Here is a 27,165-nt window from a genome sequence, read left to right on the forward strand (position 1 = left end):
GTGCTTTTAGCGGGGTTCCCTGTTCCATTTCTATGTCCCCTTTCCCCATCTTCCCTCTCATGGCCCACCTGCACTGCACAGAGCATTTTGCTGCACTTACGCTGAGGCTCTAAACAGCCATGGCAAAACTATCCTCAATCCCGCCTACAGTGACATTCTGAGTGTGCAGTCAGTTGACTCCTGTAGGGGGCCACTCTTCCCATGGAAGCACACATCAGCATGAAGGTCTGAGACATCATGGCTCTCACACTAGAGGCAGGCTCCTTCAATCTCTCACTCATCATGTGCAGTGTCGCTGAAAATCATAGAATCCCTACAGTGCAGAAGGAGACCATTCAGCCAATAAATGGGTACTGACTCTCCGAAAAAGCATCTTACCCAGGCACCTTAACCCCAAATATTTACCCCACCAATTCCCCTAAATTACACATCTTGGGACACTAAGGGGCAATTTATCGTAGTCAATTCACCTAACCTGCACATCTTTGGACTGTGGGAGGAAACCGGAGCACCCGGAGGAAAGCAACGCAGACACGGGGAGAACATAAAAGCTCCACACAGTCACCCAAGGCCAGAATCGAAGCCGGGTCCCTGGCACTGTGAGGCAGCAGCGCTAACCATTTTTCATTTCTTGCTGATATCAGAAGTGAGTGCCAGGTGATGGACAGAATGTTCTGTTGCCCATGATCAGTATGAATCTGGTGTATATTTTCTTATGTCTTGGTGTGTAAGTCAATTAAATAATTTCAGCAGCAAGCTTTTGTGGGTTTTAAACTAAAGGTTATTTATTCTCACATACTTCTCCTAAATGTAAACATGCTGCCTCACACACTTGTCTCACGCACATAAAGATTAGATACAGGTGAAGGTAATGCAATTCTGATGTTTTATAATTATCTCAGTCTCTGACTTACAGCCTCTGGTCTCCCACAAGGCAAGTCTGCAGTCTTTTGGATGGCTTTTGCAGCTCAAATGCCAAAGGCCACGTGATTTTCAGCAGCTATTTTAATAGACCTTTTGTGTTCCATTTTTGAAAGTATCGCCAGAAAGTTCACAACATAGTGGGACAACAGTGTGCCATGTTGCTGTGTGATATTTAATTCTGTCACCAGTAGCTAGAAACCCCCATCTCTGATGGCCAAATATTCTGAGGCTCAGCTTATCCCCAGCCAATCCTCCTCTGCGTTTTGTCAAAGTGAAAACGACTGGAGTGTCAAGTCCAATTCTTTGCCTCTTCCCTTACAAGAAGAGAAAGGAGTTGAGTGTGAACAATGGAATGATTTGAGAGGAAGGAGGTCACTGTGAGGGATCAATGCATACATTAAGATGATGGTGAGTGCCAGTTTTTGCTGGTCAAATGGGAAATAAGGAGGTGCCAGAGAGAGAGAGGAATATGTATATATTATATACATATGTACACATGCAAATTCTGTTAATATGAGGAGTGATGTGCAGGAGAAGGCTCAGGAAGGTGAGGAGGTTAGAGTTGCATGCACATCAGGGTGTCGTTGAAAGTGCCAAACCACTTGTCCTTCCTGCCATGATTAGGTCATTGTTGCAGCATTCTATCCTGCAGCATGGCAGCTCATTCCTGCTACAGACCACCTCCAACCATGGTTGCTTGATTTTGGAGTCAGACTTCTTCCTCCCATCCACAGGGAACAGAAACTGTCTGCAGGCTCTTATAGCCTGAAGCTGCGTGTCCAGAAGCGTTTCGCTGAAAGAAGCCTTGTTGTATTGTGGCTTCAGTTCAACAGCTTCTTTTTCTGGGTGAAAACCCTAACCATACCTCAATTTTGATCCTCACAGGGTCCATTTAAACAGTGGAGCTGAAATAGACAGAAGTTGGTTGCCATAATGTCCAAGTCCTCGAACTGGCTGAGAAACCCAGAAGTCAGATGCAAGTGCACTTGTGTTAAAAAATCATTGACATTCTGTATGAATATAAAGGGAAACACAGAATACAGATGATATGTTCCAAGTTTTCATAGAATTGGTATTGACTCTCAATTGTCTAACAATTAAGTGAGTAAACTTATTTTACCTCCCAGTCTTGTGAAATTAAACTGGGTTTTCTGGGAATGTTTTCTCTGTCCGAAATTTATTCTAATGTATTCAGTGTTCCCTTGCTTTTCTTAAAGGCTTTGTTAGTGTTGCTGTTGCCCTCCCGAGAAAGGGTTCTACTTTTTGCCTGAGTTAATCTTTTATTAAAAAAAACAATGAAAATCCGGTGTGTTGTGATGGTAACTCTGGTAATCCGATAGTGAGTTAGAGAGCATTTTTTTAAACAAGTGAGAAGAAGCAGGCAGAAATGTCTACAGTCACCACACAACCTGTCCCCTTCGGACTTTTGGAAAGGGAAAAACACATTGAAAATGCGTTAGGTAGATTGAAAGGAAAGAGGAGTAAAGGAACTGAAGAACCAGTGGATAATGTGATGTTTTCAGGTGCTGCATGGTCGCACTTAGACCCCATTAGGATTAATTCAGAGAAATCAAAAGACCTGGAAGAGAAAGCAACTGATGGAGAGAGTTCCTTTGGGATTCAATTTAATAATTCACAGAAAGAAGAGTGGACAGAAACTGCTTTTCACAACCCTTCACTCTGTAAGGACATAAGGCGGCAAGGGACAATGCAGGAATTCCCTGGATTGCAACCACTCTGCAATCTCAATCAGCTATGTATCACTGCAAAGGCTGAGCAACAAGGTGTGTAAGTAATTTTTTTATATCAGTCACGTTATGTAGCATGCATACGTGAAACTAGTGTATAGTGTTTAGTTAATTGTAAACTATAGAGAAATGACAGGGAACAGGATTACAAATTGTATTTTGGTTTTCAAAATCACATCAGGTTTTATAAAATGTCATATACTCAAATTAAACATACCCAACTTACATCGCATCTCTAACGTAGTGTGTACAAACGTAAGCACAGAATAAAAAGCAAAAATACTACAATGTTTTATTTAGTAGTGTTCAAAGAAAAGCCGGCTCTTGAACATGGTTGAGATAACAAGGTGAAAGGGTTAAAATAACTTTACACATTGGTTGTCAGACAATTGAGAGTCAATACTGATTCCCTGAAAACTAGAAGTAGGGTAAGTGAATGGTCCCCAACGTTAACCTCTAATAACTGCAAGTGACACGTAGACATCTTTGCCATCAAGATGGACACTATTGTTATGATCCTAGTTGGTGTTACAACTGGACGGGAAGATTCTGAAATGGAACCATAAGACCAGATCAAAAGACCATGACTTTGACATATTTTCCAGAAAACGTGGAGGAAGAGTCACAGGACTGTTAATTAGCTTTAATAACAAGAAAAAAACACTTTCCAAACATGAAAAGTTTCATTTTGATACAATATTCTTTTACTCTCCCTCCCTTAGCTTCATAAATATACACAGATTTTAAGATTAATGTGAGTCATAGAGTCATAGAGGTTTACAGCATGGAAACAGGCCCTTCGGCCCAACTTGTCCATGCCAGCCTTATTTTTTAAAACCCCTAAGCTATTCCCAATTGCCCGCATTTGGCCCATATCCCTCTATACCCATCGTACCCATGTAACTGTCTAAATGCTTCCTAAAAGATAAAATTGTACCCGCCTCTACTACTACCTCTGGCAGCTTGTTCCAGACACTCGCCACCCTGTGTGAAAAAATTGCCCCTCTAGACTCTTTTGTATCTCTCCCCTCTCACCTTAAACCTATGCCCTCTAGTTTTAGACTCCCCTACCTTTGGGAAAAGATATTGACTATCTCGCTTGTTTATGCCCCTCATTATTTTATAGACCTCTATAAGGTCACCCCTCAGCCTCCTACGCTCCAGACAAAAAAAGTCCCAGTGTATTCAGCCTCTCCTTATAACTCAATCCATCAAGTCCCGGTAGCATCCTAGTAAATCTTTTCTGCATTCTTTCTAGTTTAATAATATCCTTTCTATAATAGGGTGACCAGAATTGCACACAGTATTCCAAGTGTGGCCTTACCAATGTCTTGTCAACAAGACGTCCCAACTCCTGTATTCAATGTTCTGACCGATGAAACCAAGCATGCTGAATGCCTTCTTCACCACTCTGTCCACCTGTGACTCCACTTTCAAGGAGCTATGAACATGTACCCCTAGATCTCTTTGTTCTGTAACTCTCCCCAACGCCCTACCATTAACTGAGTAAGTCCTGTCCTGGTTCAATCTATCAAAATGCATCACCTCACATTGGTCTAAATTAAACTCCATCTGCCATTCATCAGCCCACTGGCCCAATTGATCAAGATCCCGTTGCAATTGGAGATAACTTTCTTCACTGTCCACTATGCCGCCAATCTTGGTGTCATCTGCAAACTTATGCCCCCTATATGCTCATCCAAATCATTAATATAAATGACAAATAACAGTGGGCCCAGCACTGGTCCCTGAGGCACACCACCGGTCACAGGCCTCCAATTTGAAAAACAACTCTCCACAACCACCCTCTGGCTTCTGTCAAGAAGCCAATTTTGTATCCATTTAGATACCTCACCCTGGATCCTGTGAGATTTAACTTTATGCAACAACCTACACAAAGTATACAAAGTCACAAAGTATATCTTAGGCTATGAATTAAACACTAAGGTAAAAACAAATTAATGCAGATACTAGAATCTGAAACAAAAGCAGGAAATGCTGGAAAATCAGATATAATGGTCTCAGTAACACAGTCCCTTAAATCACACAGAGTGGCTGTGGTTAGGCACACTCCACGTTGAACCCAAGTGTATTTTTGTGGATTTCTCCTCAAACCCCCCTCCAGATGATTCTTATACCATGAGTCACCTCGTCTCACTAAACTCCGGCTTCCACACGAGTGATTTCAAATTCTGCTTATAAAATCACATTTTTCATCAGTGTCTTAGGTGAGGGGAGCGAAAGTATGGTAGTTAAATTTGCAGACAACACAAAGGTAGATTAGAAAACATGTCATGAAGAAGACACAAGGAGGTTCAGAGAGATTGAGGTGTCCTTGTGCATGAGTCAGAAAAGGTTATCATACAGGTACAGAATGTAATTGTTATGTATTTGTATTCATTCTAATTAGCTCACTGAAGCACTGTTGCATTAATGCATTCATATATTCACTGGAAGTGAAGTCCTTAGTGCAGGAAACAGGCCGAGAAGTTGCAGCCATGCAACAGAACACACGCAAATTCTGTTCCATTGCTTTTAACCCTCCCTAATGTCAGCTAGCCCCATGATGCAGGACATTAGCTCCTCTGTCAGGTTCAGGGGTTTACCAGAATGCTACCTGGAATGAGGGGGTTATCTTACGAGGATGGGTTGAGCAAACTGTGCTTGTTTCCACTGGAGTTTAGAAGGGTGAGGGCTGACTTGATTGAAGCAGATAAGATCCTGAATGGTCGTGACAACGTGACGTGGAAAGAACGTTTCCTCTTATGGATGAGTCCAGAACTAGTGGGCACCGTTTTAAAATTAGGGGTCAGAGGCTGAGAAAATTTCTTTCCCTCAGAGGGTTATGAAATTTTAGAACTCTCTGCCTCAGAAGGCAATGGAAGTGGGGTTAGAGAATACTTTTAAGACAGAGGTAGATAGATTCTTGTTAGGCAAGGAATCAAAGTTTATAAGAGGTAAATGGGAATGTAGAACTCAAAACACAAACAGATCAGCCATTATCTTACTGAATGGCAGAGCAGGCATGAGGGGCCAAATGGCCTACTTTAGCTCCTATTTTGTATGTTTGCAATAGCACTATTATGAAATAATAAGGTCATGATGTAACTGGGCTTGTAATAGAGTTGTGGACCAATAATCCAGAGAATGCAATTTCAAGTCCTACCATGGCAACATAAGATTTTGAATTCCATTTAAACAAACTAGAAATTAAACACTGTGGTGAACCATAGTTGGTTACCACTATGAGTGCTGAGCCATGGATGGTCAGCACTATGGGTGTTTGTAGATATGTTACTGTTGTCATTGTTGGGGTTAGGGTTGGGCTGTTCTACCTGTTGATATTGTTCTGTGGTACACTCCAGTTGGCTCCGCCTACCTGGGGAAATAGAAAGGTCACTGCACTGCCCGGTGACCCTTTAGTCTGGGATTGTATTGTATATAGTGTGCTCCATTCTTGTTAGTAATAACAGCCTTTATTTCCCGGGTACAATCTAGCCTCCCAAGTGATTTAATCGCGCATCAAACACTAATATCAATTAAAGTGACCTGATGCTGCCTGATTGTTGTAAAACCCCAACTTGTTCACCAATACCCTTTGGAGAAGGAAATCTATTGCTTTTACCGAATCTAGCCTTTATGTAACTCCAATTCCACACCACTGTGGTTGATTCATAACTTCCCTCTTGAAGTGCCCTGACAAGTTATTCTGTTGCTTTAAACTAGAAGTTCAGGAAAAAGGCCCTTTACCACCATCACGCCAACAAAGGAAACGCAATAAAGGTCAGCCTTGTGCAAGTTGCGAATGACTTGAACAAGATGACAAACTTTCATAACTGCCTTTGACTGATAATTATTTTCACCACAAAAGTCATTATAATGTAGAACTTCAGACAGTATTTAGTCTCAAAGGCATTTGCTGATAACCTATCATTGTTCTGTTTCTATTTGAGGGCTTACCTGTGATCCTGGCAGAACATACACTATCACCTCTCAAAAAGGTGAACAACTGTACATGGCATCAGAAGGTAATGTTTTAGGTGACACAACAATGAAAAAAGCAAAATATTACTGCATAGAGTTGAAAAGGAACTGTCCGAATGACAGAGAAACTGATATGAATCTAGCAGGATATACTTGGAAAAAGGTGCAGATATATCATGAGGTACATTTGATACTCTAAACAGGGGGAAAAAAATAAATTTTGGGGGGTAGAATGACAGCTAGATTGTTTACAAGACTCAAAAGTGCTTCTTGCTGTTTTTATTTTGGGGGGGTGAGGAGGTGGAGGGGAGAAAGAGACGTTTTTGGCTTCCATGCTTCAGGCTAATCCTGTAAGGGAGCCTTAGCTCCTGTAACGTACTCTGAACCACAAAGAGAAGCTGAGGCTTTGTGTGCTTTCTGAACTGTATTATAGAATTCTGGGAATGTTGAAGCATTAGCCCTGGACTCTAGGAAAGCAGTCCAAAAGAAAGCAAAGCCACAAGAGACTTTCCATTTGAAACGCAGAGAAAATAATAGAATATTTGAAAGAACATTTGACCCGTTTATGAACTTGCATCAGTTTTATTTCTTCTTCAGATACTTCCTGCTTGTGTTTGAATTTGTGTGGTGCAGCCCGGTCCTGCTGTATAAAGATCTACAACCTGCAATCAGAGGAGGTGCTGCACTTTACCAGACCCTTCAGGGTGGATGCCTGTTGTTTTGGATGCTGCCTCATGGAGATATACGTGTTCAATGCCCAGAAGGAACAAATTGGCACAATTAGGCAAAGGTAAATCCAATCATGTTTTATTTAGGCCAATACAAGGATAATTGTTGGCAGCAATGTGTTTAATTTGTTTCAACTCAATTGGGCTATAGCAGTATGGCTCAAATGCTTTAATAAATTTCCTCTAATTAAATATTGGGAAGATTGATGCCATTGGTTTCAATCCTTCCCACAAACCAAATTGTTAAGCCCCACTCCATCTTCCTCCCTGGTAACAGCCTGTGGTTGAACACTGTTCACAACTTTGATGTCATATTTGACCCTGAGATGAGCTTCCGAGCACATATCCATCCATCATTAAGACAGCCTATTTCCACCTCCATAACAATGCTAGAACCTGCCCCTGGCTTAGCTCATATGTTGCTGAAACCCTCATCCATGCCTCTGTTATCTTTAGCACTCCTGAAAGGCCTCACATATGCCTCCTTCTGTAAGCCCCAAATCATCCAAAGCATTACTGTCCGTGTTGTAACTCACACCAAGTTCTGTTCACCCACCATCCCTGTGCATGTTGACCTACTTTGGCTCCCTGTTAAGCAATGCCTCGATTTTAAAATTCTCATCCATTTTTTCAAAGCATTGCATGGTCTTGGCCCTCATTGCCTCTGTAGTCTCCTCCAAACCCAACAATCCTCCAAGATAACTATGCTCTTCCAATTCTGGTCTCTTGAGCATCCCGAATTTTAATCTCTTCATTAGTGACAATGTCTTCAGCCTCCCTTAACTCTGGAATTTCCACCTTAGATATCTCTGCCTCTTTATACTCTTATAAGAAACTTCTTAAAACCTGTGACTTCGACCAAGCTCTTGGGTCATCTGTCTTAATATCTCCTTATGTAGATCAGTATCACATTGTTTGATAGTGCTCCTGTGAAGCAGTTTGGAATGTGTTACTTGTTAAAAGTGCTGCTATTGCTCTTACAAAAGCACAGAATTAAATCACATTCCCCTACTGACTTACTGCAACCAACTCATTGTATGAAACCTAATTAAGTCAGAACTATTAATCTGCATTTTCATGATAGTCTAATTAATTTTCAGCGTGACCTTCAGCTGAATTACACTAATAAAAAAAAACAACAGGTTAATGTAGTTAGTAGTTAAAGGAATGTTAAAGTTATTGAGGACATGACCAAGTGCTCGAGAAGTGCTGTACCTGCACCAGGTAAATCAGTGGGATGATAAGACTTCTCTGCACCAACAGTAAGGGATCTAAGTGAAATGAGTTTGGACCGACTCAACCAGTCATGAGTAGCATTAAACCTATTGTGCAAGAATGTTTAATTGGTAATTGTTTAAATGAAGGAGATAAACCAATATTGAAACAGCTTTACTGTGGTATCGATTCATGCACCCTGAGAATGCTGAACCATGTAGCTAAGCAATTAAAGTGAATGTGTCCCTTTGTGTCTCTGGCTGCAGGTGGAGCATGTTCACCCCATTGCTGGAAATCTGTGACATGGATGGATATGGGATTATGAAAATTCATGGCTCCTGTTGTCCTTGCCGCTGTTATTCGGATCAGGAATTCAAGGTATAAAACAATCGACATAATTTAGCTGATGCTCATTGTTACATCATTCCAAGTAAAATAGAGTAAAAAGTCACTCAGGTTGGAGGGACTTTTTGTTAATTTGAATTAATTAATGACCTTCCCTTCATCCTAAGCCTTATAAAGGTCAGCAATATGCATGTTCACTGTTGATTGCGGTGTTCAGTTGCACTCAGCTTCTTAGACAATGAAGCGGTCTGTGCCACACATGGTACTTGTACATTTGGGCACCACCCCCCGACCCCCACCACACACACCCTGCTCCTTTGGTTTTTAGAAGTACCTTGTCTGGAAACGCAGGGAGACGTGCCATTATCACTTGGAGAAACACCCTGTAGCCATTCCTGTTAGTGGCTAACTGCAAATTCTCAACCATCCTCAGAGTTTGTCTCCATTTTAAAATGTAAAACTCGGCTCCTTTTAAAGTCCAATATTTGTGTATAATTTCATGTTTTTTCCTCCATCATCATGACACCATTAACATCCTGGGGATCAAGAGAATCGATCAGAAACTCAAATAGATCAGCACATAACTACTGTGGCTGCTAGAATGGGTCATAGGCAGAATATTCTGTGGCAAGTGATTTCCCAAAGCCTTTCCACCATCTACAAGTCATGAGTTTGATAGACCACAATCCACATGTCTGGATGAATGCAGCTCGAATCACAATCAAGAATCTTGAGACCATCCAGGACAAAGCAGCCCACTTGATTCGCACCTCGGCCACCACCTTAATCATATCCTCGACGACTAGTGGATTGTGGCTGCCACATGTACCACCCACAAAATGCATTGCAGCAATTTGCAAAGGATTCTTTGAAGCACCTCCCAAATCCACAACGTCTACTGGCTAGGGGGAAAGGGGCAGTAGGTGCACAGGAAACCTGTTGCAAGTTCCCCTCCAAGTCACACAACATCCTGACTTGGAACTATACCGCCATTCCCTATGCACTGTGGGTGTACCTTCATCACATGGACTGCAGTAGCTTAAGGCCATGGCTCACCAATACCTTCTCAAAGACAATAAATGCAGGCCTGGCTTGCAGTGCTCCAATCTTACAAACAAATAAAAAAAGGCTCAGTTCTGGTCGCCTCATTACAGGAAGGATGTGGAAGCCATAGAAAGGGTGCAGAGGAGATTTACAAGGATGTTGCCTGGGTAGGAGAGCATGCCTTATGAGGATAGGGTGAGTGAGCTCGGCCTTTTCTCCTTGGAGAGACGAAGGATGAGGGGTGACCTGATAGAGGTGTATAAGATGTTGAGAGGCATTGATCGAGTGGATAGTCAGAGGCTTTTTCCCAGGCTGAAATGGTTGCCACAAGAGGACACAGGTTTAAGGTGCTGGGGAGTAGGTATAGAGGAGATGTCAGGGGTAGGTTTTTCACTCAGAGGGTGGTGGGTGCGTGGAATGGGCTGCCAGCAACGGTGGTGGAGGCGGATTCGATAGGGTCTTTTAAGAGACTTTTAGATAAGTACATGGAACTTAGTAAGCGGCACGGTAGCACAGTGGTTAGCACTGCTGCTTCACAGCTCCAGGGACCTGGGTTCGATTCCCAGCTTGGGTCACTGTCTGTTTGGAGTTTGCACATTCTCCTCGTGTCTGCGTGGGTTTCCTCCGGGTGCTCCGGTTTCCTCCCACAGTCCAAAGATGTGCAGGTTAGGTTGATTGGCCATGCTAAAATTGCCCTTAGTGTCCTGGGATGCGTAGGTTAGAGGGATTAGTGGGTAAATATGTAGGGATATGGGGATAGGGCCTGGGTGGGATTGTGGTCGGTGCAGACTCGATGGGCCGAATGGCCTCTTTCTGTGTTGTAGGGTCTCTCAGAGTTCTAAGAGATAGAGGATTATAGGTAAGCCTAGTAATCGCTAAGGTAGGGACATGTTCGGCACAACTTTGTGGGCTGAAGGGCCTGTATTGTGCTGTAGTTTTTCTATGTTTCTAATTCTGATTTGTGCTTTGATTGACTTTGATTTAGTGCCAACCAAGAATGATCATTTAGTCAGTCAGCATACCCTCATAGCATCATATTTTCCAGTCAGGTTGCTCCAGATTGAGTCCAGCCAGAAAGCGTAATTCCAACCAAACTAAATTATCTTTCTGGCAGGCAGTGTCACTAATGTAGCAAGAAATTGGATGCTTCAATAGATGACTAGAAGGAGTTGATAGGACAAAATGTACAATACACTTTAACTTTGCTTCCTTCTTGAAAGTATGAACTTCTAGATTGTGCTGATCCTAACTATTTTCAATACTTTCCTTGGATTCTGGTGAACCTTGTGGGCTGGTTCAAGGCTCGCATATACAATAAACACTATCCTTTAATGTTGCGACTGATCTGGCAATGGTAATGACAATTTTCAGCAAAATGACTGAAAATAAAGGGAGGTCATTTTCAAAGATGTTGAGAAGCAGTAACAAGCTGAAGATTTTCTAACAAAACACCACCAATCACTCCTTATCTATTAACTTCTCAAAGGTCGATTTTGATGAACTCAACTCTTTTTTAAAAAGGAAAATAGGAATGTAATTAACTCATCTTCCATTATTAATCCAAAAGGAACAAAAAGTTGTTGGAGCTTAAGACATACAAAATAAAAGTAGAACTGCTACCCTTTGTGTTAATGTTTGGGAGGAATTCTGGCACGTAACAAATTTACATTTGCAACTAATTTTATTGGTTTGCTAGCAGCCAAAATCAGAGGCAACTAGATACTATAAAATTTAAAATTGGTCACAGTTTTCAAAAAACGTTTACCAAAAACTTGTGAATTAATGTGATGACGTGCCACAATTTCACATCTGTAAAACAACCTCCGTAGTGTTGATGATACTATTGCCATCTATAAACAATAAGTGTCTATAACATTACAGATTACATCCAAGATTGGGAATCACTTAGGACTGATCTGGAAGCGATGGCAAGGGTACAATTCAGAACACAACATGGATCACGAATACTTTGGTGTGGACTGTAAGAACATTTAATAAGAAGCAGTTAACAAAAGTTGAAATATTTGTTCATCAAACTCTCATAACACCGTCTGGCCTGATGCTTTACCTTGTGTTTTACACATAAATACACAATGAAAATGCATCAAGTTTTCTTTTATTGATAACATTTGGAATATAAACTGATGCAGAAATCAGCAGCTCATGGCAATGCTGTTCAAGATACAACACAAATATTCCTTTACAACTAGCATGATGCCATTTCTATACTGGTTGAACACTGGATGTGATAACATTGGCCTTAATAATGCAGTTAAGTGATGATAATATTTAGACAGTTAATATTGTGCTTTTGTCAGAAGTCAATACAAACCTTAATACAAAGCAAAAAAACTGGAGATGATGGAAATCTGAAATAAAAACAGAAAATGTTGGAAATGCTCAGCAGGCCTGGCAACATCTGTAGACAGAGAAAGTGGGTTAAGTTTAAGTTTATTTATTAGTGTCACAAGTAGGCTTACATTAATACTGCAGTGAAATTACTGTGAAAATCCCCAAGTCGCCACACTCCGGCACCTGTTCGGGTACACTGAGGGAGAATTTAGCATGGCCAATGCACCTAACCAACACGTCTTTCGGACTGTGGGAGGAAACCCACCCAGACACAGGGAGAACATACAAACAGTCACCCAAGTCGGGAATCGAACCTGGGTCCCTGGCGCTGAGAAGCAGCAGTGCTAACCACTGTGCCACAATATCTCAAATTGATGATCCTTCATTTCCCATTTTTATTCCAACCTCGCTAGTTTCAATTTTCATGAGTCTACTTTCCTCTTTATCATTCCCAGTGCAGAACTTTGTCTGCAAGGAGAATATATTGGGAAAGTAGCCGCACACACTACCTACAATTTCCCATCTATTTTTTATTGAGTCGACCATAGTGGATAGTGTGTGCCTAATTTGCTGGTTTGTCTTTCTGGTATGTAGAGCTCTTTGCCAGGGATGCTGAAGCCAAAGTGCAGTCAGGTTTGGTTCCAGTAAGAACACTTTGGAAGGTTATAATATATGCGAGTCATGTTATCTTGTCAGTTAAAAAGAAATCTGGACTGATGCACAAGAAATCTTTTGCCTTTGGTAAGTTGTGTTAAAGGCAAAAGATTCCAGTATAGCAAAAGCACAATTAATTTGGTGATGTGAAGGACTTTTATTGTTCCACAACACTGATCTGTGTTCTGAAGTAATATCTACATACCTTTAATTTACAATTCAAAAAGTTGCAATACCAAATAGAATGAATATTTACTGCAAATATATATGGCCAGCTTTTCTCATGCAGAATGTCAGGGGCAAATCAATACTCTCATTTTGCAGAACAGAACTGAACAGCGATGCTTATGGCCTAGATTATCAAGAATGGTACTAGGGATGAAGGATTTCAATTCTGTGAAGAGATTAAAGAAGCTGGGATTTTCTCCTTAGAGCAGTGATTTGGGGAGATTTAATAAAAGTATTTGAAATCATGGAAGGTTTTGGAGTAAATAAGGGGTGGGGGGCGGCGGGGGGGGGGGGGGAAGAGAGGTGGGTTGGTAACCATAGAAGATAGAGGTTTAAGAATATTGCAAGAGGGGAGATGAAACCTTTTATTACTTTTATACTGAACCATTTAGGATTATCTGGAATGCACTAAAGGGACAGTGAGAGCAGATGTAACAGTAATATTCAAAAGAAAATTGGATAAATACTTGAAAAGGAAAAACTTGCAGACTATGGAGGGAAAGCAGAGAATGGGACTACAGTGAACTGTGTTATCCGGCACTAGAACTGGAATTCTTTACTTACTGGAATTTCTCATTTTGAGACTAAGGATGTGTCTTACTCCTCAGAGGCTGGCGTTAACACTTGTTCCCCTTCAATCCCACTGTCATACAACTACTAAAAATAGTCAAATTCATGGGTAGTTGTTAACTGCAGTCTGCCCTTGCTCCAGTCTCAGCCTTTCACTGTTCCACAGCACCATGCTCCCCTGGCGCCACTTACTCGATTTGTGCACTCCCACAAGAGACCTTATAGGAGTAAAATAAAAGATTCCCAAGAATGACAGGAGAACTGCAAGCTTACCTAACAGGAATTGACAAACAGGCTAGGTTCTCTTCTTAAAAAGAGCAGGCTGAGGGATAACCTCAGAGATCTTTACCATTACGAAAGCTTTTTTAAAAAAAGAGGCCATCAATATATAAGATAGCCACTAAGAAATCAAACTGACTGGTAAGAATATGGATCTTGCTTCCATAAGGTGTATTTGAGGTGAACGTCCCAGATGTATTTAAGGGGAAGTCCAAAGATGTGAGGGTTAGGTTGATTGGCCAGGTTAAAAATTGCCCCTTAGAATCCTAAGATGCGTAGGTTAGAGGGATTAGCGGGTAAATATGTGGGGGTAGGGCCTGGGTGGGATTGTGGTCGGTGCAGACTCGATGGGCTGAATGGCCTCCTTCTGCACTGTAGGGTTTCTATGATTCTATGAAGCTAGCTATGCATATGACAAAGGGAATAGAAGTCTACGTTGATAAATAAGGACAGGTGGGGAAAGGTTCAAGCAGAGCACAAATAGACTGGTTTTATTTTTGTGCTGTATATGTATGGATATAGCCTTATGATATTTGACTGAAAACTGGTCCTTGTGTATTTACTTACTTTGTTTTTAAATATAGTTCCAACCAACATGGATCCAAATGCAAAGGTACTTTTGCTGGCTGCTGCTTTCTTACTTGTAAGTTAGAAATTTGATCAAATATTACTTCAGTGTTTTCAGGTTAGTTTATCCTCCCCATTCACATAATCATTGTTTTGTTTTTGTTACAGAATTACATGTACTTTGAAATGAGCTGAACTCCAAGATTTCGTTCATTCCCACCGTCAAGGTTGCTTGACAAGATAGTATAATTGTTGAAGTGAATAATGAAAATAAATTATGCTTCAGTTAATGGAAAAAAACCTGTGTAGCTTGAAATAATTGGTTCAGAGCAGGATATTTATCTGAAGTGATTCTGAATGACTGATGAAAAATACATGAGACGTGCTTCTACATCATATACAACATTATAAAGGATATTATTCTGGTATTCAATAAAATATCCTGAACATTGAATTAATGGAAAATACAAGACTTTGGAAAAGTTATTTAACTGAAAATAAATAAGGCAAGTCACTTTTTTTTTAAACTGAAAAGCAGAATACTGCATACTAAATTTGAACTAAGAACAGAAAATGCTGGGAATATTCAACAGGTCAGGCAATATCTGTGGAGAGTGAAATGGAGTTAACAGTTTAGGTCTATGATCGTTTGTGCCAGGCAATGATCAGTTTGCAAACTCTCTCACAAATCCTCCTCACAACTTGGAGAAGTTGCCTCCTCACAGTGGCTAGCTCTGCTGCCTCACAACGCCAGGGACCCAGGTTCGATTCCCAGCTTGGGTCACTGTCTGTGTGGAGTTTGCACATTCGCCCCGTATCTGCATGGGTTTACTTCCGGTGCTCCGGTTTCCTCCCACAGTCCAAAGATATGCAGGTTAGGTGGATTGGCCGTGCTAAATTGCCCCTTTGTGTCAGGGAGACTAGCAGGGTAAATACATGGGGTTATGGGAATAGGGCCTGGGTAGAATTGTGGTTGATGCAGACTCGATGGGCTGAATGGCCTCTTTCTGCACTGTAGGGTTCTATGAATTTGCTTTCCTATTTATATCAGCAGCAAATTTGGTTACGATAGTTTGTCCCTTCTTTCAAGTCATTAATAACTGTAAACTGCTGAGGCTGATTACTGATTGCCCGTGGCACTCCACCAGTTACAATTTGCCAACTTGAAAATGACCCATTTATCTCAACTGTTTCCTAATTGTGGGATTGTGGTCGGTGCAGACTCGATGGGCCGAATGGCCTCTTTCTGTACTGTAGGATTTCTATGATTTCTTTCTATGATTTCTAACTAATCCTCTACCAATACCCCCAACACCAGAATTCTTATCTTGTGTAGTAACCTTTTTCTGGTGGCACCTTATCGAATGCCTTTTGGAAATCCAAATATAATACATCAACTGATTCCCTTTATCCACATTGCTTATTACTTCCTTAAAGAACTTTAATAAATTTGTCAAACACAATTTCCCATTCATAAAACCATGTTGACTCTGCTGAATTGTACTGTGATTTTCTAAATGTCTTGTTGCTACTTCATAAATAACGGATTCTAGCATTTTTCCAATGACAGATGTTAGACTAACTGGCCAATACTTTACTTTCTGTCTTGCTCGGAGCTTGAATAATGCTGTTACAGTCAGGGTTTTCCCATCTGCTGGTACATTTCCAGAATCCAGGGAATTTTGGAAGATTACAACCAATACATCCACTATCTCTGCAGCGACTTCCTTCAAGATCCTAGATATAGGCCATCAGGTCTTGGGGACTTAGTTCCATTAGTTTTCCTAGTACTTTTTTTTTTCTAGTGATCATGATTGTTTTAAGTTTGTTCTTCCCTTCATTTTGCCATCCACTTCCCTACTATTCTTAAGATGCTATGTCTTTTACTGTGAAGACAAAACATTTGTCCGAAGTCTACCATTTCCTTGCCTCCCATTCTCACCCTCCAAGCGATTAATGATCATTTTGTATACTTGAAGCTTTTACGATCTGCTTTTTATATTTCTTGCTAGCTTTCTCTCGTACTTCAGTTTCTCTTTTTTGTTAAGTCATCTTTTACTGTTTTCTAAAATTTTTCCCAACCTTCTGGCCGACCACTACTTTTTGTTGCATTGTACATCTTTTGATATCATCCTTAACCCCTTTTTCATGATGCATCCATGTCATAGTGTCTTTTTTTAGCAATGGAATATATCTTTGTTGAGAGTTATGAAATAGCTCCTTACATGTCTTTACTGCTTCTTTCACCAGGTTTCACTAGGGCACTTTTGATTTAAAAACTGCCCATTCCTCTGAAGGTCACTATGATCATCATCGCTAATAAGCAATGTGCAAATTACTCATTCCAAACCTTTGTGCAATGACAAACAGAAGGGAAACGGACGGATTAAGGACACAATACATTAAGCGCTTTTAGTCATAAAGTGCTCTTTATTTGAAAATAGCACAAACTGACAAATAATGTGAACTTTTGCTTCTGTTCCAAATCTTTACATCTTCAAATAGAATACTGTTTATCAAGATTTATTCATAAAAGCAAAAGATCAAAGAAGATAAATAGAAAGATAAAAAAGTAGAGAAAATAAATTAGGAAGATGAAAAATATGAAAATGCCATGAGTCAGGTAAAAACCAATAATTTATATACACAGTTAGCAAGCAGATTCATTGGGCAATACTTAGTAGAGACAACAGGGGTCTCACCCACTAGCGTGAGAGCTGGGAAGTGCCCTTCGTCGCCTCGTAAAGGAGGCCTACTAAATTAAGTGCCACTCAAGCAGTTAACTGGAGAGTGGTGGGCCTTGCCCAGGATCAAGGACCTTGGGGCAGGAATCCAGCTCACTGAGCTCTGCAGGCCAATACTGAACACCAATGTCATGGGGGAGGGGATAATGGCGGCTGCTGCTGATACAACATCCACCCGAGGCCTAGGATTGTCACTGGATCGCATAGGCAAGTCTTGACAGGGTGAGGTCGTGAAGGAGGTGGATCAGCAGAAAGGGCTGGGTAATGGTTCATGGCAGGCACCACCCTCCCTGATGCTGGGTCCCTCATTCAGGCTCCAAATGCCTTTGAACAAGGGTTGCTACCTACCTGCCCCCAACCAGAGCCCACAAGCAATCACACAGAGATTTGCTCATTGTGGTTCCCCCCCACGGTGAGCCACCCACCCACCTCATTAAATGCCCCCCCATCCCCAACTACCAAACTCCACCAGGGATGGCATTAAATTCCACCCATGATTTCTATGTACTCTATGATACTTATGTACCCATGAAACACAGACATTTACAATATTCACATATTTCAAAACAAACGGAACAACTGTTTAGAAATAGGAGACATGAGCATCACAGACTCAACTGGACTTAAAAAAATAAAAATAAAAGTTTGATTCTGTCAGAACAATAGTTGACCAATGGCAGAGTAATTCTTCCCTGAAATAATAACGCCCGATTGGGATTGACAATGATCATCCCACTCCAATTTTTCCTTTAAACAAGGTGTTCCTCTAAAACGAAGCAGAGCATACCTTTCAACTAAACAAATGGGAATACAATGAAGATCTCATAAAGTGATTTTCGTATTTCGAAAGCTTGAATTGTCTCTGTGAAAAGATGATGAGAGAATATTTTAGGGTGTACATTCAACAACATATGATGAAACTTAATCTCTGCACAACATTTCAGTTACAGGTGTAAACTACTAAATTACAAATATTAAGGTGTTTATTACCCCATGTAAAAAAAATGTAATTCAGACTTGTTTAAAACTCAATCTCTGCTAAATGCACTGTTAATAGTTTCCAGAACACATGCTCTATGACTCTGTTTTGGAAAAGTACATGGATGGGAAAGGATTACAGTGATATCGGTCAAACACGGACAATTGGGACTAGCTGGAAGTGCACCATGGTCGGCATGGGCCAGTTGGACCAAAGGGCCAGTTTCCGTGCTGTATTGCTCTGACTCTATAACACATCAGCATTATGCAACTAACTTTATTTCAGTAAAAGAAACATTACAATTACATTATTCAAAAGATGCTGTGAATAAGAAATGCACATTTGTGTGTTATATTGTATTCACCATTTTATACTCTGCATTGCAAATTGAGTTATGCTCATTTTTCAGACATTATACTGCATTGTTTGTAAGAGCAACTTATAGCCAATCAACTTTACACCTTATTCTTGTAGGCACTGTAAGCAACAAATTACAATCTGATACATGTGCCCTATGTGGGAAAACTGGAAGAATCAGACAGAATTAAATCCAATGGATTATTGAAGCTGCTTCGACACTTGATGTTGCAGAAAATTTAGGGCATAAACTGGATGAAGATGAACAGGCCATGAAGGTCTTGATTCCTTATCCCCCACCTTTAGATGTCCAATAAGGCATGCTCAGTACTCATTATATGGAGCAGTGCCCCAGAATATGAAATTAAAGGATAAAACCCCTCCTTGTTTGCACTTCTTGGTTTTGGAGCGCAGGCATAATATCACATTCGACAAAGATGAAAGTGAAATGGATAATGAGTCCTGACATTTTTGCATGTATGAGTCTTTCTGGACAAATAAAGTTGTTTGCTCCTTAGAACACAGACATAAGAAGCAGCTAAAGAAATTCAGTTTTCTAAAGCAGGTTTATTTATTAGTCACAAGTAAGGCTTACATTAACGCTGCAATGAAGTTACTGTGAAATTCCCCTAGTCGGCGTAGCCCGGCGCCTGTTTGGGTTAATGCACCTAACCAGCACGTCTTTCAGAATGTGGGAGAAAACTGGAGCACCCGGAGGTAACCTATGCAGACAGTGAGAACGTGCAAACTCCACACTGTGACCCAAGTTGGGAATCGAACCCAGGTCCCTGGCGCTGTGAAGCAGCAGTGCTAACCTCTGTGCTACCGTGCCCACCTCCCCCCCCCCCCGCAGTCCTTAAACCCACAAGGCACAAAATAAATTTCAATCTGGTCAAAATAATTTGAACAAAAAAATATTGCAACTGAAAACATTTTTTTTCTCTCATTTCCTTCTTCTGGAAATCACTATAAACCTGTGCCCTCTTGTTCTTGATCCTTTTATGAACGGGAATGATTTCTCCCTAGCTTCCGTGTCCAGCTCCCTCATGATTTTGAGCATCTCTGTCAAATTTCCTCTAAGCCTTATCTCCAAGGAGAATAGTCCCAACATCTCCAATCTATCCTCATAATTAAATTCTCTCACCCCAGCACCATTCTTGTAAAATTCTTCTGCACTGTCTCCAATGAGTTCACATCCTTCTCTTAAAAATTAGGTGCCAACCTGCTGTAACTACAACACAACTTTTTGCACATGCTAAACAGCAGAAGCAGTATGCAACAGAGCAAAGCAATCCCACAACCAATGGAACAGATCAAAGTTCTGCTGTCCTTTCACATCAAATCTTAAACGTAGGCTGTTAAACAACTAACTGGAGGAGGAAGCTCCAAAAATAAGCATGTTAATGCAAAAGACAGGGCAGAAACATTTGCAACCATCTTTAGCCACAAGTGCTGACTGAATGATCCATGTTGGCCTTCTCCCGAGGTCCCCAGTATCACATATGTCAGTCTCCAACCAATTTGATTCACTCCATGTGATATCAAAAAGCAGCAGAAGGTACTGGATACAGCAAAGGCCACGATAACATCCCGTCTGCAGTATTGGAGATGTGCTCCAGAACTAGCTGGGCCCCTAGCCAACTTGTACCAGTATGGCTGGTATCTACTCAACAATATGGAAAAATACCAGAGTATCTCCTGTCAATCACTATCCCATCAGTCCACTCTTAATCACCAGCAAAGTGATAGGTGTCGTTCACAGCGTATCTAGCAGCACTTAAACACAAAAACATAAAGAATAGGAGTCACTGTAGTTTAATTTTAAAGTTCTACGTAAACTATTGTATATTTTGCATTTGTGTAGCAACAATAAAATCACAAGCACAAAGGTGTTGCCTTCTAATTAGTTCACAAGAATGTCTCCCTTTTGTCAGTTTAAAAGTTGTGTGCAAATGAACACAATTGAAGTGAATAGCAATTCCTGTACCCTCAGATAAACTACAATGCATTTTTCAGACTGGTAACTTGGACTGAATTATAACAAACACATTAGTTCAAGTTCAATTATTAGTCACAAGTAGGCTTATATTAACACTGCAATGAAGCTACTGTGAAAATCCCATAGTTGCCACACTCCGACGCCTGTTCAGGTACACAGAGAATTTAGTACGGCCAATGCATCTAACCAGCACGTCTTTCGGACTTGTGTGGGGAAACCGGAGCACTGAGAGGAAACCCATGCAGACATGGGGAGAACGTGCAAACTCCACACAGACAGTGACCCAAGCCGGGAATTGAACCCGGGTCCCTGGCGCTGTGAGGCAGCAGTGCTAACCACTGTGCCACAATTTCAGATTGATTTAAGTAGTATGGAGTGAATGTATGGATAACGACAACACCAATGTCAACTCTTTTTATGTCATCATCTCAGTTTTGATGCCGCTTCTGACTATGTATTGACTACGTACTTACTCTCATACGTCACTTGATTTATGCAATAGTGATTTACATTTCAATATTTTGAATTTTATACCAATATAAAAATCTTAGGCTAAACAATTCTGTTAGCTCCTCATTGCACTCACTTGATACTGTCAGTGTGAGTCTTGTATTCCATGATAGTATTAGGTGGTAAGTTTAGGACTCGTCGTAATGTGTCTCGTATGCGAGCAGTAGTAGCTTGGTCACTGGCTGTTTTGTTCCATATTGAGATAATGTCTTCCTAGTAATAAAGATAAATCAAAGTGTATAATCAATTCTGGAGGATCACATGATGCTTCTTTTCTCAGAACAATGACAATTTGCATTTACACAGCATCTTTAATGTAGCAAAACATTTCAAGATTCTTCACAGCAGTTATCAAACAAAATTTGACATCAAAACACAAAATGAGATATTATGACAAGTGACTAAAATCTTCGTCAACTAGGTCGGTTTTATGGAGCATCTTAAAGGCATAAGAGAGAGGAGGAGAAGCAGACAGCTTTTAGGGAGGGAATTCTAGAGCTTAGGCCCAAAGCAGCTGAAGGCACATCCAAAGATGAAGAGTGATAACAATTGGGAATGTGCTAGAGACCCAAAAAGGAGGCACACATATCTTGGAGAGTTCCAAGAAATTAATAACTTGCAGGGATAAGGAATGGAGACTCCACGGGGGTATTTGAAAACAAGAACGAAAAGGTTTAAATCGAGGGGTGTTGTACCAGTGGGCCTGCAAATGCAGGCAACAGGTGAAGAGGACTTGGTGAAAATTAGCTATTGGTCAGCAGAATTTTCAAGTTTACAGAGGGTGCAAGATGAGAGACCAGCTCGGAGAATATTGCCAATAAAAACCAAGTTCTGGAAAACGCAAGCGAGGCAGCATCCATGGAAACAGAAACAGTTAACGTCGAGTTCATTATGACTCTTCTTTGGATAATTACCAAATCTAAACACATCAAAGGCATGAATGATGGCTTCAGCAGCAGGTGAGCTGGAGAAAGTGGGGAAAGGATGTTAGAGGGATGGAGGTAGGTTGCTTAGTGATGAAGCAGGTACAGTGTTGGTAGCTCATTTTCAGGTAAAGTTTTAAAGTAAAGTCTAGTTCAACCTCTGACTGACCAACTGGAGGGACGGAGTTGATGATCACGGGACAGAATATGGGGCAATGGCTTTGATATTTGCTCCAGCTAAGTATTGGAAATATGTACTCATCCAATACTGGATATTAGACAAACAGTTAGATGAACTGTCAGGAACCCACCTCCCAGCCATTAATTAACCAGCCAGCGCACGATCACGACTGTAATGGAGGTTGGACCAGGTGGGCCTTCTCCTTCCGACCCGGTCACATTAAATTCCAGCCAAGGATTGCATGTCAGGGGAAGACAGTGGCGCAATAGCATTGTCGCTGGACTAGTAATCCAGAGACCCTGGGGAATCCTCTGGGGACCCAGGTTCAAATGCCACTACAGCAGATGGTAGAATTTAAGCTCAATAAAATATCTGGAATTAAAAGACTAATTATGACCATGAACCCATCTGATTCACTAGTGATCGTTAGGGTAGCAAACCTGCCACCCTTGCATGGTCTTGTCTACATGTGGCTCCAGAACCAAAGCAATGTGGTTGACTCTTACATGCCCTCTGAAATGGCCTAGTAAGCACTCCGTTATATTCAACCGTACAAATAAAACACTAAAGAATGCAACTGGACAGAACGCTAGGCACTGGAAATTACAAAGGCAAACTCTGCCTTGCCAACCCTGCAAAGTCCTCTTTACTAACATCCGGGGCTTGTGCCAAAATTGGGAGAGCTTCTCATAGACTAGTCAAGCAACAACCTGACATAGTTATAATCACGCAATACAGATAATGCCCAGACACCACCATCACATTTCTGGGCATGTTCTGTCTCACCAGCAGGACAGACCCACCAGAGGTGGCAAAGACAACACAGTGGTATGCAATCGGGAGGAGAGTGCTCAACATCGATCGTGGACCCCATGAAGTCTATGGCACCAGGTCAAATAATGGGCAAGAAAACCTCCTGCTGATTACCGTGTACCATCCCGTTCAGGTGATGAATCAGTACTCCTCTATGTTGAACACCATTTGGAGGAAGCACTGAGGGTAGCGAGCAAGGATGCAGAATGTACTCTGGTTGGGATTGTCAATATCCATCACCAAGACTGACTTGGTAATACCACCACAGACTGAGCTGGCCAGGTCCTAAAGGACACAGCTGCTAGACTGGAACTGCAGAAGGTGCTTAGGGAACGAGCAAGAGGAAAAAACATACGACCTCACCCTCACCAACCAGTCTACCGCAGATGCAGCTGTCCATGACAATATTGGTAGGAATGACCACCACATAGTCCTTGTGGAGACAAAGTGCTGTTTTCACTTGAGGATATCCTCCATTGTGTTGTGTGGCACTACCACCTTGCTAAATGGGATGGACTTCAAAAGGCCTAGCAACTCAAGACTGGGCATTCATGAGGCACTGTGGGTTATCAGCAACAGCAGAATTGTACTCGAACAGTCTTTGCCAGAAGTGCTGACTGGAAAATCCACCTTGACCTCCTCCAGAGGTCCCAGCATCACAGATATCAGACTGCAGCCAATTCAATTCACTCCACGTGATATCAAGAAGCGACTAAAGGTACTGAATACTGAAAAGACTATGGACCCTGTCAATATCTGGGCAATAGTCTTGAAGACTTGTGCTCCAAAGTTTGCCATGCCCCTAGCCAAGCTCTTCCAGTACAGCTACAACACTGACACCTACCAGCAATGTGGAAAGTTGCCCAAGTATTTCCTGTACACAAAAAATAGGACAAATCCAACCAGGCTAATTACAGCCACATCAGTCTACGCTCAGTTGGTTTAGTTCAGTTGGCTGGGCAGCTGGTTCACAATGCAGAGTGATGCCAACAGTGTGGGTTCAATTCCTGTACCGACTGAGGTTATAACCATAAACTGCGCCCTTTTGTTCTTCAGCTTTCCACGAGTGGCAACAGTTTGTCCCCATCTCCTGTGTCCAAGCCACTCAGGATTTTGTATCCCTCGATCAAGTCTGCTCTCAATCTTCTTTTCACCAAGGAAAACAGCCTCAAACTCCTCAACCTGTTACTGAAATTCCTAATCCAAAAACCATTCTCAAATCTGTTTTGGTAGTATTCTCTAATGCTTTCACATCTTACCTAAAGTGTGGTGCTCAGAACTAGACACAGTACTCCAGCTAAGACTGAACCAGTGTTTTATACAAGTTTAACATAACCGCCTTGCTTTTGTACTCCATCATCCTATTAATAAAGCCAACAATGCTGTATGCTTTATTAACCATTCTCTGAACCTAACCTGTTACCTTCAATGGCTCGCACAAAAAAAACATCCAGGTCCCACTGCTCCTGTACACCGTTTAGGATGGTACACTATTTTATATTGTCAGTGTTCGTCCTGCTAAATCGGCTATTTGTGTGCCCATTACACCAACCGGTACATCCAACTGTGTTTCTTTCGCCATAGATGCTGCCTGAGTCTATCCAGTATTTTCTATTTTTATTTCAGATTTCTAGCATCAAAAGTATTTTGCTATCCTCCTTAGTTCACAATACTTCCAAGTTTTGTTTCATCTACAAATTTTGAAATTGTGCCCTGTACATTAGGTTGTCATTAACATACATCAGGAAGAGCAAGGCGCATTACACCACCTCCTGCGAATTCCACTACAAACCTTCCTCCATCTCAAAACATTTGTATTAACCTTTTAAAGGGCACAATTAACTTAATTTTTCTTCCAAAGGGAAGGAATATAGTCCAACAGTTTAAGTTATAAAACCTGTGTAAATACGTGGAAATTATAGACCAGTGAGTCTAACCTCAGTGATTGGTAAGTTGATGGAGAAGGTCCTGAGAGGCAGGATTTATGAACATTTGGAGAGGTATAATATGATTAAGAATAGTCAGCATGGCTTTGTCAAAGGCAGATCATGCCTTACGAGCCTGGTTGAATTTTTTGAGGATGTGACTAAACACATTGATGAAGGAAGAGCAGTAGATGTAGTATATATGGACTTCAGCAAGGCATTTGATAAGGTGCCCCATATGCAAGGCTTATTGAGAAAGTGGGGGGGCATGGGATCCAAGGGGACATTGCATTGTGGATCCAGAACTGGCTTGCCCACAGAAGGCAAAGAGTGGTTATAGATGGGTCATATTCTGCATGGAGATCGGTCACCAGTGGAGTGCCCCAGGGATCTGTTCTGGGACCGTTACTCTTTGTGATTTTTATAAATGACCTGGATGAGGAAGTGGAGGGATGGGTTGGTAAGTTTGCTGATGACACAAAGGTTGGAGGTGTTGCGGATAGTGTGGAGGGATGTCAGAAGTTGCAGCGAGACATTGATAGGGTGCAAGACTGGGCGGAGAAGTGGCAGATGGAGTTCAACCCAGATAAGTGTGAGGTGGTTCATTTTGGCAGGTCAAATATGATGGTGGAATATAATATTAATGGTAGGACTCTTGGCAGTGTGGAAGATCAGAAGGATCTTGGGGTCCGAGTTCATAGGATGCTCAAAGCAGCTGTGCAGGTTGAGGCTGTGGTTAAGAAGGCGTATGGTGTACTGGCCTTCATCAATTGAGGAATTGAGTTTAGGAGTCGTGAGATAATGTTGCAGCTATATAGGACCCTGGTCAGACCCCACTTGGAGTACTGTGCTCAGTTCTGGTCGCCTCATTACAGGAAGGATGTGGAAGCCATAGAAAGGGTGCAGAGGAGATTTACAAGGATGTTGCCTGGGTAGGGGAGCATGCCTTATGAGGATAGGGTGAGTGAGCTCGGCCTTTTCTCCTTTGAGAGACGATGGATGAGGGGTGACCTGATAGAGGTGTATAAGATGTTGAGAGACATTGATCGAGTGGACAGTCAGAGGCTTTTTCCCAGAGCTGAAATGGTTGCCACAAGAGGACACAGGTTTAAGGTGCTGGGGAGTAGGTACAGAGGAGATGTCAGGGGTAAGTTTTTCACTCAGAGGGTGGTGGGTGCGTGGAATGGGCTGCCAGCACCGGTGGTGGAGGCGGATTCGATCGGGTCTTTTAAGAGACTTTTAGATAAGTACATGGAACTTAGTTAGGTAGAGGGTTATAGGTAAGCCTAGTAATCGCTAAGGTAGGGACATGTTCGGCACAACTTTGTGGGCTGAAGGGCCTGTATTGTGCTGTAGTTTTTCTATGTTTCTATGTCTTGCATATTTAGCCAGGTTTTTAAAAAAATACTTCTCTCTGTATTTAAATTCTTGGGCGTAGTTTGGAGATACAGCAATATGATACTTCTTTTACAGACTTTATTCAAGTTGTTACATTACAGTTAGGGACAAAAGTAACCCAAGGTAGACAAAGTTTGAAATCCCAGTTATTCACAGTTTTAAACTTTACTATACAAAGTCAGAAAAGTAAAACTATTTACATTATCTACTTTAGAATTAACAAGAGGCAAATATGAAATAACAGGTCAACTGTGGTCAAACACACTACACTGCTCATTAAATTGCAGATGCAAGACAAATCCCATGGATTAGTCAACAACCCACCCAAACATCAGTGACCATTATAAGTCTCAAAATGTCACTAAACCTCTGTCTCCCTCATGTAGGGTTTTAACTCAGCACTTTTGAAGATCTGGCCTTTGAATTCCCTCAAAAGCCACACCTTTCAGACTGCCTCAATGATTGCTCATCTTCTGATGGTTCAATCCCTTCGCCTATGACTGCGTTCCACAGGATTCACAAAGCTGCACTCCTGCTGTTAATTACCAGCACAATTCTAGCTCTCACAAACCACTAGCTTCACTAAGCTGGCACCACCCCAGGTTTCTGCAAACTCCTGTCTCCCTCGATCTATAAATGGCTTCCAGGACTTCTGAGCCTAAGCTGCCTGGCATGGAACTAGTGACCTTTCGCCACCT

At 41.5% G+C, this 27,165-nt stretch overlaps 2 protein-coding genes across 5 annotated transcripts in view; one reads left to right on the forward strand and one right to left on the reverse strand.

The window, feature by feature from the left end:
- Positions 1 to 2,311: 2,311 nt before the first annotated feature.
- On the forward strand, positions 2,312 to 14,833 carry LOC144491795 (phospholipid scramblase 2). The gene is made up of 7 exons (XM_078210091.1): positions 2,312 to 2,708; positions 6,626 to 6,700; positions 7,254 to 7,446; positions 8,866 to 8,977; positions 11,870 to 11,969; positions 14,656 to 14,714; positions 14,807 to 14,833. The coding sequence occupies exons 1-7, from the start codon at positions 2,312 to 2,314 to the stop codon at positions 14,831 to 14,833; spliced, it is 963 nt and encodes a 320-aa protein (XP_078066217.1).
- Positions 7,447 to 27,165, reverse strand: part of eif4e2 (eukaryotic translation initiation factor 4E family member 2) — a 35,671-nt gene continuing 15,952 nt past the window's right edge. The window contains exons 6-9 of one of the 4 annotated variants that reach the window (XR_013496676.1): positions 21,304 to 21,440; positions 18,170 to 18,244; positions 12,321 to 12,357; positions 7,447 to 9,480 (exon numbers count right to left, since the gene is read on the reverse strand). Coding sequence is in view for 3 of the 4 variants with exons in the window: in XM_078206915.1 (XP_078063041.1) it covers positions 18,205 to 18,244; positions 21,304 to 21,440 (177 nt within the window). In the remaining variant the exon portion in view is untranslated. Of the gene's footprint in view, positions 9,481 to 11,653; positions 12,358 to 12,499; positions 12,524 to 16,703; positions 18,245 to 21,303; positions 21,441 to 27,165 lie in introns of those variants that run through there. The other 3 variants (XM_078206915.1, XM_078206916.1, XM_078206912.1) reach the window with 3 other exon arrangements.

Source organism: Mustelus asterias, chromosome 3, assembly GCF_964213995.1.
Source record: "Mustelus asterias chromosome 3, sMusAst1.hap1.1, whole genome shotgun sequence".
NCBI lineage: Eukaryota > Metazoa > Chordata > Chondrichthyes > Carcharhiniformes > Triakidae > Mustelus > Mustelus asterias.

Excerpts from the sequence above, each read along its gene's own strand:
- LOC144491795 (XM_078210091.1), top strand. The coding sequence starts at position 2,312 with ATGTCTACAGTCACCACACAACCTGTCCCCTTCGGACTTTTGGAAAGG. Across the intron at positions 7,447-8,865 it reads ATTGGCACAATTAGGCAAAG|GTGGAGCATGTTCACCCCAT; the intron begins GTAAATCCAATC and ends CTCTGGCTGCAG. Across the intron at positions 14,715-14,806 it reads TGGCTGCTGCTTTCTTACTT|AATTACATGTACTTTGAAAT; the intron begins GTAAGTTAGAAA and ends TTTTTGTTACAG.